General features: G+C 40.8%; 1 protein-coding gene across 2 annotated transcripts; it reads right to left on the bottom strand.

Moving 5' to 3' along the window:
• On the bottom strand, positions 1–9995 carry LOC131911818 (uncharacterized). 2 transcript variants are annotated; one of them, XR_009379439.1, is made up of 3 exons: positions 9671–9995; positions 4596–4672; positions 1–276 (listed from the first exon to the last, which is right to left on the bottom strand). XR_009379439.1 is itself a non-coding variant. In XM_059264201.1 (2 exons), exons 1-2 carry the CDS (start codon positions 7852–7854, stop codon positions 206–208), a joined length of 3330 nt encoding a protein of 1109 aa, XP_059120184.1. In that variant the 5' UTR covers positions 7855–8614; the 3' UTR covers positions 1–205. The 2 variants fall into 2 exon arrangements, 1 of the variants encoding a protein (XP_059120184.1); XM_059264201.1 differs by lacking the exon at positions 9671–9995 and having other exon boundaries at positions 4596–8614.
• Positions 9996–15864: the final 5869 nt, after the last annotated feature.

Here is a 15864-nt window from a genome sequence, read left to right as displayed (position 1 = left end):
GAACGTTAAGTGCATCAAGAGCATTGGGAGGTTGTCTACCTCACCTGGTTCTGATAGGTAGAACATTGCATATTTATGGGTGCAGTATTTGCATCCCTGTATCGTTCCTGCCATAGATAATATACCTATTCTATAGAAAATATCAGACAATGGTTCCATATATTTTTGGTATGTGGTATATAGTAAATTACTCATTCCATTTTTGCTAAGTAAATCGAAGCGTCTGCCTGACGGATTCCAAAGTGGGTTTCCTGTTACTTGATTCCTGTAAGACATCTTAAGCATGGAGTTATTATCAAGCATTTGATTTTTTCAGACAAACATAAAGCAATACTTATCCCTAAAATTACTAAAAACCAAAAGGTTGCTAACTTTATCCAGTGCCACCATGTGTAAATTGGTGTACATATTAGATCTAATCTGACTAATCTGCCTAAATAATCCCAAAAGCTGCATTTCTGCATCTGTTTCGCCCAGTCCTTGTGTATGTATGTATTTGTTCTTAACAAATTCACTAGATTGTGCGTTTGTGCTTGTGATGTATGTATGGCTGCATCTTGTTCTTTAATTTTGTTATGTATGGATTCTAGTTGTTTCTGATTGAAATCTGCAATGTGTTGTAACTCTATTGCTTGTTTTACAAATGTTTGGTGATGTTCTAATTCTGTTGGGTCATTAAATAAGTGTGAGCCATCAAAATAATGTTTTTCTTCTAGTGTTAATGTGGTCACTCTTTGTTTGGTTATGTTTTTACCATCATAATTAGTGAAGTTCGTTTGTAGGATGCTACAGTTGTGTACCATATAGCATCCTGATTCTGTAATATTGAATGTTGTGATATCATCATTCATTGTGGTTTCATCAAGATTTATGCAGCTAACTAAAGTAGGTAAATATTTAGCACATATCAAGAAAGTGTAATCTCCTGTATCTTCTAGCGACTGTGTGATAGTAGTTACTGCTAATTGACTAGTTTCAAGCGTGCTTTCTGGTAGATGTGGATAAACGTATGTATTTGCTCCTAATGATATGGAGTCTTCTAATGGTATGTACACTGGTGTGTCATTCATATTGGTCCATAAGTAATGGTCTATGGGTACTAAGTATTGGTGGTTCCATTCTGATACTCCTGTTCTTTCAGTATATAGCTGTGGTATCGCCTTGGAATGATATGCTGAAAATGAATTTTGTAAGAAGATCTGTACTAAATGTATATTGCATAATCCATCTGTACATGAGCTTTCATATTCAGGGTTTAGTATACTTTGATATTCTCTTGTTCTTCTCCCTAACCCTGTGCTAAATAAACTATTTAATTCATTATTCATATTACTGACTTGAGTTCGATACATTTGACACATCATCATGTTATGGTTAGTATTAATAAGTTTTGCTTGATAGGAGAATTGCTCCTTATAAAGGTCTTGTGACATTTTTATCTTGCCTTGCATAGTTTGTATTAGTGTATGCATGCCATCTATAGAATTTGATATAGCTGCTAAAGCTTCTGCTGTTTTCTTATTTACTTCTTGTATGTGGTATATTTCTGCCTTTATTGGTTCTATCATTGCTGCTGATACTCCTCCACCCATTATTCCACCTAAAATTGCTCCTGCCATAAAGGCTGCTACTGCCATTGCTTGTAGTGGTTTTCTTCCTACTCTTGTCGGTGATGAGTAGTCTAAATCGAATCTAAAATTCACATCACTACAATATTCTATAGGTGGTTTCAGTGCTGTCAAGTCTATTGTAATTTCAATTTTTCTAATCCTAGGGTATAAAACTAATTTAGCTGGACTTTTTAGGTCTGGTATAATAGCTGGTGCCTTGACTACTGTTGGGGTTCCTTCTGGTGGTATTAGGTATCCTTTTGGAAAATGAGCTGTATATAATCCAATATTTTCTTTATTTGGTCTGGTCATATTTCCTCTAAATATAATTAATGGTGTGTTGGAATGTTCGCTGAGAAAATCCTTATTTCTTGATATCGGGAGATAATATATTTTATCCCAATATTGTGTATGTGATTTCATCGATCCTCTAGGTTTGTGTGCTACCCATTCAGCCTTATTCCATTCTTTATATTGTGGATTTGGCATTAACATGTAGAAATAATATGGGAGATTATGGTGCTGTAATTCAATTACTCTATCCATTTCATAATCCAAAGTTTGCCAAAAACTCCCTGATCTAGTTATCCCATTTTTATAATGTACCATTAGGTCATCTGGATCCATAACCTTATTGATTCTCATAGCCTTTGCCATTTGTACATATGGTGGGACATATTCTACCTCCCTTATACCTGTGAAATTGTATGCCCTTTGTTCAATTGCCCTATTAAATATGAAAATATTTTTTGCTGCTACTTCATCTGTAGTAACATTGGCACTGACTTCCCAGGGTATGGGCATGTCCAGTAAGTCTTTAGATTCGTGAAACCAGCAAATTGATATCTTACTGCCACCTAGCATGTTATGTATTTTATGTTTTGGTTCATGTATCATACCTATGGTTAATATTGGTGTGCTGTCAAATTTTGCTAATGACATATGTTTGTTTATTATGGTAATTTTACCATATATATTCAAATTTATTATTGTGGTTGCTTTATTTGTGGTACAGTTAGTCCATACCGCTGTATTATTTGTTTCGGTAAAGCATGATAATTTGTTTCTCAGGCTTGTGGCACCTCGTGTTAGTGATTTTGCTAAGGTTAGGTTAAAAAGTCCCAAATTGCTTGCTTGCGTAAAATATGTTGGATATGACTGTTGGTCGTCATTAAATCTCATTATTGCCTGGACCTGTTTAGTAGCTGTTATATTTGCAGTACTGTCCGCAAAAATTCCTAGCCATGGTATTTCCTGGCCTATTGTATCTGTGATTGCTATTAAATCTTGTACTGACCTTGATGTTCTTCCAGTAAATAAAGGTCCTACATGTAGGTCCACTATGGTTTTCGTATTGTTGTTTTGTCTAATGTTTGTGTTTGCTTCAGACATGTTGATACATGCATATGCAAAAGAGTGTTTTTCCCTGTGTAATGTGGAATTTACTGTAAGTATGCAGATGTGTGTTGTGGTGTCTGTGTTGCAATCATATTTAGGTTTCATTGTGTGTCTCATTGAAGCCCAAGGTTGTTGTATAATATCTGTAAGTATGATTGGGAATCTCCAATGTTCTACTCCTAATTGCAGTATTTTTGTCCAGTCATCCCATTTCCATTCCTTTCCTTTTACTGACGGGTTATCTGTGCTATATAATACAGAGAAGTTACCATAGAATGGTAAATTGGGATAGTCTGCTACGCATAACCAGTTAGTACTATTTTGTCCTGGTACATCTAGCTTATGTTTTTTAATGTATCTCCATAAGTTATTGGGACATCTATTTCCCCAGGGTTTGGGTAATAGTATTATTCCAGATACTACTGGCCATGGTTTTACCATTTCACCATCATTGCATACTGTCCAATTCATAGGGTTGCATGGGTTTATAGGTGTTGTAGTTACTTTAGGTGTTGTTGAATATGTACTAGTAGGGTAGTCACCATCATAATAGTCATCATTGTAATTATACACTTGTTCTTCCCACCTTTCTGATATCTTATTATACAGCATACCTATCTCCTCCATTTGTTGTGCTATTACTGGTGCGAAATATTGTCTCACAAAGGAGCTATTCATGCCTAGTTCACAGTCAAATTCTGGTTCTGTCTCTATTCCCATTGTATTGGTCCTATAGTGTGAGTTTACCCTTAATGTGTTTGTTCTGATATGTGAATTCTTTGTCCAATACATGTTGTATATGGCTGCGTGATTGGTAATGTTGGTCCATAATTCATTGTAATGGCATTTTAATGGGTTCTGCTCATGTATGTTGGTGTTAACATCATCCCCTGATTCTAACATATATTCTTTGTTTGGATGGTATATGCTAAGTGCCATTCTATATTGATCACAACCCTTATACCAGGCATATGTTAAACATGCTGCATATTTTTGCCAAAAACTATGTGTTTTTCCTATATAATGTGTAAATCTTCTCTCTGCTGACCAATATAGTGGTAATTTGCCTTCTAGATCATAAATTGTTGGAGTAGCAATGGTATTCTGTTTCCTAGTGCCCACTTGTATAACATGTGGTGTGGTGGTGGGTCTGTTTGTTGTGGGTGTACTGTCCAATAGGGCTGGCATTGGTATGCTGTTATTGCCATCACATCTGCTAACCTGAGGCAGAAAAATGAGCACACAGAGGCCCCAATAGCGTATAGCTTGCTTGCCTTTAGTGTGTACATCACCTTTGCTATTCTTATTGCCTCCTGTGCAGATAGTGTATCCAGCATACCGTGAAGTTGGCTGCTCTGGATGCTGCAGAAGCGTATCCAGGATTGGTATTTTTGACTATGTTGTATGAGTAGCTTCTTTGGTAAATGATGTCACAGAAGGGAAAAACAAATTCTAAGATTGGCAGTACTATGTATACTGCAATAGCTATTAGCCAAATTGTCAGGAGGGTTGCCCTTATGAATATCACCTCCCTGACACACATTTATGCTATATCCTCCAGCCTGGCTAATTTCAAGTCCTTTTTACCTTGAGTTATCCACACGTTGTTTCCTGTTCCTGGTGCTATTATTTCTGCTGGGGATAATTTGTTATTCTTCCGGTTCCTGTAAAGGCAATTAGGATTCCTTATTACTTCTCTATCTATAACTGTAGGATAATCTATTGTATGTTGTTTTTGTATAGCTTCTTCTATTGGTGACTTCCTATTTATTCTGGGTCTGGTATTCAATTCATAAGTTGCTATTTTTATTGCTAATGACAGTGGCATTCCCTTATGCATCTCTAGCTGTTTTTTAATCATTCCGTTCCATCTTTCTATTGCTCCGGCTGCTGTCGGTGTATAGGCTCTATGGAAGTCCCATTGAATGTTTAAGTTTCTAGCCATTCTTTGTGTTTTGGCTCCTGTGAAATGAGTTCCTTGGTCTGATTGTATTATATCTGGTGTTCCATATGCTGCACACCATCCCCAGACTGTAAGTATCGTCGTGTTTTGATCTGGGTGTGTGCTTTCTCGGGCCATCCCGAGACCTGTCGTTATGTCTACTAGGGTACAGCAATATTTTCCCTTGAAGCTGTTTAACGGTCCTATGAAGTCTATTTGCAGGATTCTATTAAAATCCATTCGGTGTCCTATTATCCCTTGGTAATTGTGTGTTAATCTTGTCATAGCCTTTGGGCAATTGTTGCAACTATTGATTGCTTTCCTTATTGTCTGCCATGTTATCTTAAGATTTCTTTTATCGAACCAACTTTTTAGTGCATGTGTACCTATATGTCCTAACTGCTCATGGATTTTCAGTATCTCTTCTGTACTTATAGGTATGTCCTTAGTTGATGGTCTTACCTGTATCCATTCTCTCTGTATTTTACCTTTTCCTGTTTCTGGATCAATGTTTGCCTTCCATGCACCTTTTAATTTTATACTTAATGCTGAAGCTAGTTTGTCTACTACTTCATTGTTTTTATTTGTCTCATCCTGTTTCTTGGTATGTGCATCGACATGGTATACTATGATTTTGATTAGTCTGCTTGCTGCATCCAATTCCTGCCATGCTGCCTTTGACCATATGTCTTTACCATTAATTTTCCATCCATTATTTCTCCATTTACCTGACCATACTGCTATGCCATTTGCCACACACCATGAATCGGTGTATAAATAAATTTGTTTATAATTGTCCTTTATAGTTTGTCTTATCGCCAATAGTGCGGCTATAACTTCTGCATGTTGGGCTGATTTATCAGTGCCCTGGTCTGTAATGACCATTCCATCCCCAGGTCTATAGGCGGCTGCTTTCCATCTCACTTTGTTGTTCACCGTAGTTGCTGATCCATCAGTGAACCAGGCATTAACCAGGGAGGGATCGTACTCTCTAGTCCCCCAATGGCCCATTGGTACCTGTTTCTGGGGAGGGGTTGAGGTTGGGAAAATGTATCCCTCTGGAGTCATGGGCCTGTCGGACTGAAGTATCGACTCCGATACCGCTGGTACCGACCCCTTTGCTGACAGAGGTGTTGATCGAAGGAACTCCTGAAGGTACCATTTCCATTGAAGTACCTTTCCTTCCATGGGTAGTCCAGCCCATGCCTCTCCTGGTGCCTTTACCCAGTCCAAAATGGGTATATGTGACCGGAGAGTCACATGGTTCTCTTTGAGCAGTGAGTGGATTGTCCTGAATGCCTCGTAGGCTGTCCATATGGTTCTTTCGAACAGCGAATATTTGTTCTCTGACCATGGGAATTTCTTGCAGTAGAAGCCTATTGGTGTTTCCCTGTCTTTATTTTTTGAAAATATATTCCAATTACCATAGCCCTGCATATACAAGATGTCCACAAATACGTGGTCACCGGGCTGTATATAATATAGGTGGCTGTACTGGTTTATATATTCCAGTACCAGTTTAATGGCATTTTCACAGTTTTGGTCCCATTCAAAATCCTGTGCTTTCTTTGTTATTTTATATAAAGGCTGTAATATGATCTGTAGGTATGGGATATGTTGCCTCCAATATGCAAATAGGCCAATTAGATGTTGTACCTCAGTTTTATTCTGGGGTCGCTTAATTTGTTTTAATTTATCTATTACTGTTTCGGGTATTGTTGGTCCTTCTGTAGTCCAATGTACCCCTAAGAATTTTACTTCTGTTCCTGCTTTATTTACTTTTTCTAGGTTTATAGTCCATCCTTCATTTCTTAAATGTTGAATTAGTTTCTCTAATGTACTTTGTACTTTTTCAATGGCTTGTCCTACTATCATTATATCATCTACATAGGTATATATGTTACATTCTGATTCTGGTTCGAAGTTCTTTAATGTAGTTGTTAAGGTGTTGTGTGCAATAATAGGACTGTTCAAATACCCTTGAGGGAGTCTCAAGAATTGATATTGCTGTCCTTGCCATGTAAATGTAGTAAGTTCCCTAGATGTTGGGTGTAATGGGATTCCAAAGAACATATCACTTAAGTCTATAGTTGCCATTGCCTTTGGAGCTGAATTTTTAATTCTAAGAAAGATGTCTTCCACATCAGGAAGTTGTCCTGGAAGTTTGGGTGTTTTTTCATTTACTCTCCTGAAGTCAACTGTAAATCTCCATTTGCCATTAGGTTTCAACACCGGCCATACCGGGCTGTTATAATTAAATGATTGAGATTTCTCTATAATGCCTTCTTTTAGCAAAGTTTGTATAGTCTCTGTTATTTCCTTAATACCTCCTTTGATAGGGTATTGTGCCGTGAAGGTCGGGGGTGTGTGTGGTAATTTAATAGGTTGTATTTTTACTTCTGCTAGATTACATCTGACCTTAGCTATTCTCTTATTATTTAGAAAGTCTGGGAATAATTTTCTTATTTCTTTAATGCCTAGGATATTACAAGGTGCATTGAAACTAGCTGCTTCAATCTCATATTCCTTATTATATAATTTGAGTCTTAATTTTATTACTGGTACTTCTGTTTCTGCTGCTATTCCCTGTATTATAACCCTTTTGTCAGTTTTAAAATGTTCTGTAAATTCCGTTATTATACTAATTTCAGAACCTGTATCTATTAGCCATTTTACTATTCTCGGCCCTTTGTTAGTTATTATAGGTATAGCTACGAATGGTCTACCAGCCGGGTTGATCAGGTCCGTCTTGGTATGTAGCGTCTGGGGGGTCCTGCTCTTGGGGGCCTGTGGTTGTTCTGATTGAAAAATTTTGGTCTGAAATTTGGTTTGAAATTTCGATTGCCTAAAAAAAGTTTTGGTTGGTATGTCTGTCTCCATGGGTTGCTCTGTGTCTCTCTCCATGGGATATTTTTCCTTCCTGTCAACCTTCTAATCGGATTCCATGGTTTGTTTGCAGTCTGTCTTATGGGCATTTGATTAGGTTTTCCAAATGGTCTTATGTTTGAAAACCGTGGTGTAACTTTCTTCTTGTCCTGTTTCTTATTAACATTAAATGATACTACCTTGTCTATGTCCATTTCCCTGTAAGATTTAAAGAATTCCATGACATCTGAGATGGTTTGACATGCTTGCAGGGGCCCAGCTAGGCTCATTTTAAGGTGTGCTGGAGCTCCTTTAATAATGATTTTTTTTAAATTGTGGTGTAAAAGGTGCGGCTTGAGGTGTGGGTACCTGGTTGTATATGAAATATAATATACCTAATTTTCTACATTGTTTTATGGCTTGTGCGTATGTTGTCCACTGTGCTGCTGATTCAAATTGAGTGAGGTCTAGTGTTGGAAATGCAAATCTCCAAGCTGCAGTAATCCAATCTAATAGTGGATGTGTATCGCCTTTTGATGTCTCAATTACATGCTCTAGAGCTTCCGATACTGAGGGGTTCTCTACTATGTTTCTGATCTTTCTCATTTCTAGATCAGTTAACATGACTGTGTCAGCTCCCTTTTCCCACAGTCGGCACATATATTCTGCATCTTTCTGTCCATTTTGGGCATAATCTTTCCGTAATTCTGAGATCTCCTGAGGAGTATATGGCCTGATTTCCTCAAACTTCGTTCCCATTTCAAATTTGGGATGATTACTACCTCCTCCAGTGCTGAAGGGGTTCAGGGCTGATATAGTACTTCTAATAGGAGTTCTCTTACTTTGGGTAGAGACAGGAAATGATGGTACGGTGTTACGTCCGTTCCATCCAGGAGTAGCGCTACGCTCCTGTTCCTTCCTCACTATGTTTAAGGCTAGCCTTTTGCCCATTTATCTGTCCTTATCAATATCCTGCACCGTTTTCATAAGCAGTGCGGTAGTTTGTGCCTTGCTACATCCCTCTAATTCTTGTTCTACCACATCCGGATTTGTTAATGTGTTAGTCACATTTACTGATTTCATGCCGGCCTTATTTTTAACCTTGGAGGCTACTTTCCCCCACTGTTCTTCAACCTCATCTTGATATTCTCTACCTGTCACCGGGGAGATGTTAGTCTTCTTAAATTTCTTAATTAATCTATTCATTGTAAGTGGTATACCAAGCCGTACAAAAATTTAATTAATTTTTTCCTACGGTACCACTCCCAGTCACTAATTCGTTTAGACTGATTTAAGGAATCAGTTATCAATTTTTCAAATTTTAAATCTGCAATCCTTTCTATCCTTTTGGCCAGCCAGCGCCTCATTTAGCTCTTTCCCAGCACCTTCCGCTCTTCCCCAGGGGTCTGGGTTGGCATCAAGGTGTCCGGTATTCTTTCGGTACTCCGCACCCTTAGGGAGGGTGGTGTTTCCCGTCTGCTTCTGATACTCTCTCTCCTACCAGTTCTTCCTCCTTGGACCTTCAGATTAGGTCCTCAGAGTTGACTTCAAGGAGTTGATTTCTCAGAGCGGCTTTGAGGTCGCTTGCTAGTTTATTTGGTTTCCTGTAATTTGTTACTCCACCAGAGTAATAGCCAATTCTTTTGTAATACTTATTTTACATTCCTCAGTGCTCAGTGGTCAAGGAGGCCTTAAGCCCAAAATCCTGCCGACTACGCCAACTGTAGCGAGCACATACCCCAGTTACGGGGGAGGAATAATCACTCTTGATTCAGACTTGGTATAACACTCATTTATTCACACAGTAAGATTACAAGCATTATTCATCCTGTCTTCCAAATGGAAGCAGGAGTACCTCTCCAGGTATACAGGTCCGGACTCGCCACGTCTGTTCCTCTGGATCTTGGGTCAGCCTTCCTCAGGTCAGCCACGTCTGCACTGGGCACAGGATCTCACGTCACTGGCAGAGGAGAGTCGTCTCACGCGAGGGCCTGACGAGCTCTGTTGGTCGGGTCTGAGGCTTCATCTTTTATATTCTTTCCTGGCTAGGTTTCTAGTCTTATCCCTACTTCCACACATAGCCTATAGCTTATCACTACTCCATTTGTGGTTTACTTACATCATTCTATTGCTTATCACTCCTGACCAGGGTTGTTCACCCTAGGCCTTACATGTGTTCCTTACACTATGGTCTCCCTCATCATCCACAAAAGGCTCTGAGTGATGCCTCACTGGGTGACAGAGCACATGGGGACCTTCCCTCAAGTCATGCTGCACAGCTTCCCAGGATTAGGAGAACACACCAGGTTGTCCAGGTAACATAAATAAACTGCTTCTGTAATTTTGAACATGAGGGATCTTACATAGCCCAGTCATTCCTTCAGTTGGAGAGAGAGAGAGAGAGAGAAAGAGAGAGAGAGAGAGAGAGAGAACGTCTTTTCCTAGTATGGGCTAAAAACACAAAAATACTGTCTGGAACAGAGAAAGTATTGGATGGAGACACTGAATCTGTAGATTTCTTTACTGATTCGAGGAGGCAAGTGAAACCATGGCTGCACCATGCCAGTGTGAATCTGCAAACCATTAAAGAGAAAAGTCTACTGTTCTGGGCTGTGGGTGCACTAGACCTCAGGGCTAGACAGAAGGAGCCAAGAGTAGCCAGTCCTCAGGTGTCCCTAAAGTCTGAGGTTGCTTACTGCCTCATCCAGGAATTCATAGTGAGCTGCTTCAGAATCTTTACCCTGTACTCTTTCTGTATCCAGGCAGAGTTCCCTAGGACTTTGAAACTCCTGTTCATAGGCCAGTATCTCAGCTTTATCATTGGCTCTGAGAGCCCAGAGAGTCCTGTGTTAGAAAAAACAGGGCCTAAAAATGTTGGTCAGGTGGATATACATGTCTCTAAATGTCTCCAAATTTGATCTCAGTGAACTTGCTACTAGTGTGGGTACAGAGTGGCAGAGGGATGAATAGGAGATGGGCACTTAAGGAAATTACAGAAAAATAAACAGAAAAATATGATGAAAATGATATCATAGAACAAATGGACTTAACAGATACCTACATAAAATTCCATCTGAACACTACAGAGCACACATTCTTTTCAGCAGCTCCTGGAACTTTCTACAAAATAGGTCATATATTAGGATATGAAGCGTATTTTGACAAATATAGAAAACTGAAATAATTTGTCCTATTTTATTACAATGGAGTAAAATCTCCTACCCAGAGCAAAAGAAAGTATAGAATACACACAGTCTCATGGAGATTGAACAATAAACCTTTGAATGATGAATGTGTCCTTGAAGAAATAAAAAAGGACAGTTAATATTATAAGAATGAGTGGTTGGGGATTTAGCTCAGTGGTAGAGTGCTTGCCTAGCAAGCACAAGGCCCAGGGTTCGATCCTCAGCTCTGAATAAAAAATTGTAAGAATGAAATGAAACTGAAAAGGAAACAAATGAAAACAAAAGACAGCAGACAAAGTCTCGAGGGAGACATAGCAGTCCATGGGGTGGGCATCTGCAGGCCTAAGTGCCAGGGTATAAATTTCCAATGTCCCAGCCCTTCTCCATCTGTGGGATCCTCTGCTCACCTGCTTAGAGATCCAGAATCTCCAGTACGCCCTTCTACTTCCTGCTCCCCACTCCTTCACCCATGCTGGATCTGTGACAAGAGAGTAACCATGATTTGGGGTGAGGTTTGGGGTGAGGGTGACTGATATTCAGAATGACTTCAGAGTCCACGCTGTGCCTTCCAGAGGGTAGAGCAATAAAAAAGCAAAATGATAGGTGGATTTATCAGCCTGATAAGCACAGACTCTCTCACCTCTGTCTGGTCAGTGCAGGTCTCCTGTGACATTATCTTCCTCGGCCCCATAGAGCTCCCACCTACACCTTTTGGGTACAAATTCCTACCTGGATGAGGTTCACAACTGCTCCTGTTGGGAAACACAGTGCATCCCACAGCAGCACAAACTCAGGCTAAGGAGCTAGCTGAGCCGTTCTCAATCTGACCCCTTTGTGGTGGGGAAGGGCATATGATCCTTGCACATGGGTCCCGTATCTCATATCCCACACATCAGATATGTACATTACAACTCATGACAGTAGAAAAATTACATTTATAAAGTAGCACTACAATCATTTTTCTTTTTTAAATCCTAACCAAAACTTCCCCTCCCTCCCCTCTCCCCTGTTCCTCCCCACCTGCTCTACCCTCCACTCCATGCATTCCTCCACCTTTTCTCTTCAAACACCAGCTGGCATCCCATGGATTTCAGTCAGCCCTGGTATATCACACTGCAGTGAGACTGGGAATCCCCTCCTCCCCCAAACTTAGATGAAGCATTCCTGCAGGAGGAATGGGTCTTAAAAGCAGGCAACAGAGTCAGACACCCCCTGATCTCACTGCTAGGAGTCCCACAGGAAGACCAAGTCACACAACTGTAACATATATGTAGAGTGTCTAGGTCAGTCCCATGAAAGCTCTCTGCTTGTCAGCAACACAATAATTTTATGGTTGGGGGTCACCACAACTGTCTTAAAGGGTCACAGTATTAGGAAGGGTGAGAACCACTGAGCTAGCTCGTCATGCCACTGGATTAACTTCCTGACTTCCTGAAGGCCGTAGCCTGTGGGCTTCTGCTTCTCCTCCTGTGTTCAGTGTGAGACTCTGAAAGGGGAAGATGGGAACAGGGTCAGAGCTGCAAACCTTTGCAGAGACTGAGAGGGCAAGAGGCAATGGACCAGGGAGGGAGGAGCATATGAGTAATGACAGACAGCTGTGAGGGAGAATACCTCAACTAAAGCCCACAGGTGGTCCTGCAGCACACACAGGTCAGTGATGCCCAAGGACACTCAGCATTGAGGAGTAGAACAGTGTGAGGGACTCTGATGAATGCTGGGCCTGGAGGTCACATAGACAAGGCAGATGGTCAGGAACAGAGGGACAAATGGGACATTTCCCTTCTCTATGTGTGGCTGTGGTTAGACTGTGGTGGTTGGTGCTGAGAACCCTTGGATAACAACGAAATTACTAACACCTTTAAGACATCATTAGGATCTTATGACTTATCACATTGGTCAGAGTATTACCTGGGTGCCCTCAAAAGGATTCTGAAAAGTTTCCTGTCCCAAAACAGAACTAGAGCCCTCCAGCCTCACAGCACAGTGCTGAAATGAGAGGCCCAGAGTCCTGTCAATGTGTCTGACCTTGGGCAAAGATGCAACTTGGCTTGTAAGGCAAAGAGTATGTGGTCTGGGCCTATAGCATAGTCTTCAGGCCCTTCCAGAAACTGAGCCAAGAGAGTACCAGGGCAGAGTATGTGAGCAAACCTTGATGCCTCTTCTTCCTAGATATTTTACTGTGAACTCACAAATTCCTGCCTCATCCCCTGCCTAGTCAGAGACACTCTAAGGAAGCCATACTTCCCTCAGCCTGAGACCCTTACCTGTAGATTCCTGGGTTCTAAGAGTCACTTGGCATTATAGTCAACAAGATCTAGTGCAATCATTCATGATTGCTCTTCTGTACAGTTTTGGTTCAGGTACCTGGACTCTGAACCACAGACAACTGTAAGAAGACACAGAGTTGTATCACATCCTCTTCTATCACACCCAGACCTGGTTCATCCACAGGGCCATCAAGGTGACAGTGTTTTTCTTACACATGCTCCCTAGGATTACTTTAAAAGATAGGTGTGAGCAGGGTGTAGTGGAACAAGTCTGATATAATCCAGCACTCATGTTGAGGCAGAAGAAACAGGAGACTCTCCAACTGACGTCTGGAAATCCGGCAAGAATCTGTTTATACAACAAAATCCTGAGGATGTTCAGGCAATGATGGGTTGCTGGGGCAATAGGCTCAGGAAGTCCATCCCTTCCTCAGCATCTCTGGGTGGGTGATGGATACTGGGGAGGAAAGAGACATTTCCTTTAGTCATGTTGCTACTAGAAAACCACCCATACTCCTGTAAATAAACCCTCATCCAATTAGTTACTCTAATCAAACTGATTGGATGATCAACAACTATTTAAAAGACAATAAAGTAGAAGAGTGACCAGTTGACAGCAAAAAGGAGAAGATGAACAGTAAGAGTAGTAGAGGAATGAAAAGGAACTAAAACCTCATTTACATGTTTGAAAATGTCATAATGAAACCCATTATTATGGATCATTAGTATATACTAAGAGAAAACTTAGAGAAAAAAAGAATTCCAACACAATAATGTCTTTGCGGATTATCTACATCAAGACAACATTACTTTTGTAGAGAGATGTTTTTAAAAGGGAGTATTATAAGATCTTCCATTGTGCTGCAGGCCTAAGCGTACTCAGCTTTATTCCTCCGCCAGGTGTAATAATACAAGGCTCTAGGAACCCCACTACGAAGACAGTGAACCTTGTTTACATTCCTGGTGGACTTCTATCCAGTGCACATCAGCAACCACACGTGATCCCATTCACCAACAGAGAAGGGGTTCTTAGCATGTAACTCCAGATGCCTCCGAAACCAGATGCATGGCAACTGTAAAGGGAAGACTCCTTGCTTGAGTGTGTCTTCTCCTCTCCTTAGGTGCCTCTCTTTAACACTGTGCTGCAAGCATCTGTTCTTTCAAATGCCCAATCTGAAAGTGGACTGCTGGGAAGAGGAGACTCTTGGATCTATTGAGCTGTGTGAAAACCACACATACATCTCTTGGGATTCAGCTCTTCTGAGTCATCACTCAGGTTGGGGTTGACTTTGGGATTTCCATGTTGCTGTAAGCAACATCTGTTACCCTCACACCATACCCCAATAAACTCATTGGTCACCCAAGAAATGAAAAAGATTGCCAGCTCTGCTTCACAAAAACTAAAAAAAAAAAAAAAAAAAAAAAAGAGGATAAATGTGTGCACAAATCTTCGGTTTTCACGTATTGGTCACAATCTAACCCCTTCTTGGGCTGGGCTTATTTACCCTCAGACTGAAAGGACACCATTCTACTAAATGTCATTTCAGAGACAGCTGCACTTTGCGAATGAAATATCATGATTGTGCCATGCCCCAAGTAGGGCCATGTCTTCAAGTTTTATCTAAAGCTGTAACAGTGCCAGACATCAATGGTGGATTCAGTGAGCTTCATATTCTGAGAATCCATATGGCAAGGTGTGTCATGTAGGCAGTAATTCACTGAGGATAGAGGGTTGAGCTTTTTTCCTTGGAACGATGTAGGCAAAATCCTCTGATGCATGTATATGGCACTGCTCTGGCCTTTTTCACATCAGTTGTCACAAAAGGTGCTTACCCACGTGGATCAGATGAGGGAAGCACTCTCAGAAACACCATGCTGATTTGAAACTTAGGTCTGTCAAATTCTACAGTGTCCAAACATGATGCTCTGTGAGGTGAGGTGCCAAGGAGAAAGGAGCTTGTGGACATGACAAACCCAGAAGAGCCAGAAGGGCTTAGCTGGACACTTCCCTTCTCCTTTGGTCGTGGAAAGAATCGGGGCTGTCTGTAGCATGAATCTTAAAAGTTCTTATTAATAAAATCAAACCCGAGGCCAGTTATTGGGGTCAGTGCTGGTAGATCAGAGAGACAGAACAAATCACAGCTATCTCACCTCGCCGGATCTTCAGCTGGTCTTGTCTCCTCAGACTGGAAGCCTCTGTGTCCTCATCCCAAAGGCTATCAGCTGAAATGTGCTTCTCGAAAGCCTGAATGCTTAACCAGCCAAATGCTTAACCAGCCAAATGCTTCTAGTTTCTGGTCTCCACGCCTTATATATCTTTCTGTTTTTGCCATCATTCCCTGAGATTAAAGACTCACTTCTCGGGATTAAAGGCGTGTGTCACCACGCCCTGGCTCTTTCCAATGTGGCCTTGAACTCACAGAGATCCCAGATGGATTTCTCTATCTGGAATGCTAGGATTAAAGGCGGTGAGTGCTACTATTTTCTGGCCTCTGTACTAGTGGCTGTCTGTTCTCTGACCCCAGATAAATTTATTAGGGTGCACAATATTTTGGAGAATACAATACCACCACAGCTGTCTAAAGAGTGCATAGCAT

Source organism: Peromyscus eremicus, chromosome 5 (genome assembly GCF_949786415.1).
Source record: "Peromyscus eremicus chromosome 5, PerEre_H2_v1, whole genome shotgun sequence".
NCBI lineage: Eukaryota > Metazoa > Chordata > Mammalia > Rodentia > Cricetidae > Peromyscus > Peromyscus eremicus.
This window is presented reverse-complemented; position numbering and strand designations above follow the sequence as displayed.